At 28.8% G+C, this 2,020-nt stretch overlaps 1 protein-coding gene across 1 annotated transcript in view; it reads right to left on the bottom strand.

Moving 5' to 3' along the window:
• The window catches only part of LOC107620437 (early nodulin-70-like), a 9,980-nt gene extending 8,333 nt beyond the window's left edge, over positions 1 to 1,647 (bottom strand). The window contains exon 1 of the mRNA XM_021114492.1: positions 1,136 to 1,647. Coding sequence (XP_020970151.1) covers positions 1,136 to 1,489 — 354 coding nt within the window. The 5' untranslated portion in view covers positions 1,490 to 1,647. The remainder of the gene's footprint in view (positions 1 to 1,135) is intronic.

The raw sequence follows: 2,020 nt of genomic DNA, 5'->3' as shown, positions 1-2,020 counted from the left end.
TTTTTTTTGGGGCCACTTTTAGCTCTAATAATTAATAATATATTGTTCCAACTTTCATAAGCTAGCTTTCGGTTCGTAATGTCCATCAAAAGTCAAAACATGCATATTTTAAGCCTGAAATACCGAGATAAAGCCCAAATGGCCTAATAGCATCTTTGAATTTGACATATCATATTAGGTCCATGCCTAAACCCGATTCATTCACAACCCACAAAGAAATTAAAAAAAAAAAGAAACATTCATGTACAATAAAAAAGAGTCAAAACCCACCATTGTCTCTGTTTGTAGACAAAAAAAAGAAAAAAAAAAGAAAAAAGAAACAATGGTGTTAAGCATAGATGAGTTTGAGACTTTGAGCAACTATGAAGAAGGTATTACTGTTAAGTTTACACTGCTATCTGCATTGTAGTTTGTAGACTTGTGATTGTACCAAACAAAAATCTTCACTATTAGTAAAGAAATTAAGACAAAATAATTCTTTTTATTAAATTTTACTGTTCCAATTATAATCTTATTACTAGGAATAAAAATAGAGTAAGACAGACCAAACTTTATTCTTAATATATCTACAATAAAGTTTACTTGACCTATACTTGATCTATAACCTGTTATAAGCTATCTATTAAGTATTAAGTCTAGTCTATTAACAAGTCTGACCTAGCATTAAATTTGTAAAAGGGTTGATAATTTAAAAATATAAAAAACAAAATAAATAATCAATTAAAATAAAAAATATTAAATATATATGTAATTAAATAAATAAATAGTCTAGTAAATAAAATTATTTTATAAACTTAAATCTTGTCTATTAAAAAATTTAAACTTTTAAAATAATTGAATGTAAACTTATTTTCTATCAGACTAGATTAAGTCGTAGCACACGTTGTTTGGTCTTTTTCTAACCCTACTTATCACCCAAAAAAAAAAAGTTTTCTATTTGCCATCCCATTTAATGTGCATATTCTCTTCTCTCTAGTTCTCACACATTGATGATATCTATATTTTAAATTGTCTCATTTCACAAAATACAATTTATGACCAAATTTATATTTGAAAGTGTTATATGAATGTGAATTTTTTCTTAAAATAAAAATGACTTAACAGGCACGAAATCAAATTAGCATATAAATTGAACCTGAGGAATGGCGAGACTTGCAACGGTTATACCCGCCATGAGATCGAATTTGAACTTGTGAGCATTGTATCCTCTTAGAGAAGCAAGGATGGGAAAAATCTCCGTCAACAACACCAACGCTCTTTTGTACAAAGGTTGTTGGTTGTCGTTGACAACGAGAGTTGACCACACATTCTTGCTGTTACTAGGCGGCAAAATTGTGTCCCTAACGTTTTCGAATACCTCTCGAAAAAAACAAGGCGGGTGTGGTGCATTTTGCACCCACTGCTGCTGGTACATTTCTTTCTCTTTAGATTCCAACATCTCTTCCAACGTGCAACTCACTGCGGCACTGCTTACTGATGAAGCTACCATTATCAATAATGAAGATAGATAATGTCCTAATAAGTCTGTTACCTTGTTAAATTAGGACACTATATGCATATTGGAATGAGATATCGGACGAGATCAGAGAGGATCGATAATTCTATGGTGCTTTATTTTTCAATGTATTCGCTTATATAAATAAAAGTTTATTAGCAAGTATATATACATATATAGCTTCATATAGCTAGAAAAACACTTCACGTATTATATTTGCATTATTATTGTAACGGATATTCTTTTATTTTATTTTATAGAAAAGTATAGTTAGACAATAAAAATACTAAACAATGTAAATAATATATATATCAGATGTTCATTTTACTAGGTGTACGGATGGTTATTTTAATATTAAGATTTAGATGGATAATTTAAAAGTGTAATGTGTTTTTATTTGATTAGTGGTTGTTCATATTGTTCAAGATGGTTATTGTTTACCTAACACTTTTTTTATTTTATTTTAACTAGTCTCAAAAATTCTGAGTTATGAGAATAAAATAGGAAGATATTTAACTAAAGAAC

This window comes from Arachis ipaensis, chromosome B10 (assembly GCF_000816755.2).
Source record: "Arachis ipaensis cultivar K30076 chromosome B10, Araip1.1, whole genome shotgun sequence".
NCBI classification, from domain to species: Eukaryota; Viridiplantae; Streptophyta; class Magnoliopsida; order Fabales; family Fabaceae; genus Arachis; species Arachis ipaensis.
This window is presented reverse-complemented; position numbering and strand designations above follow the sequence as displayed.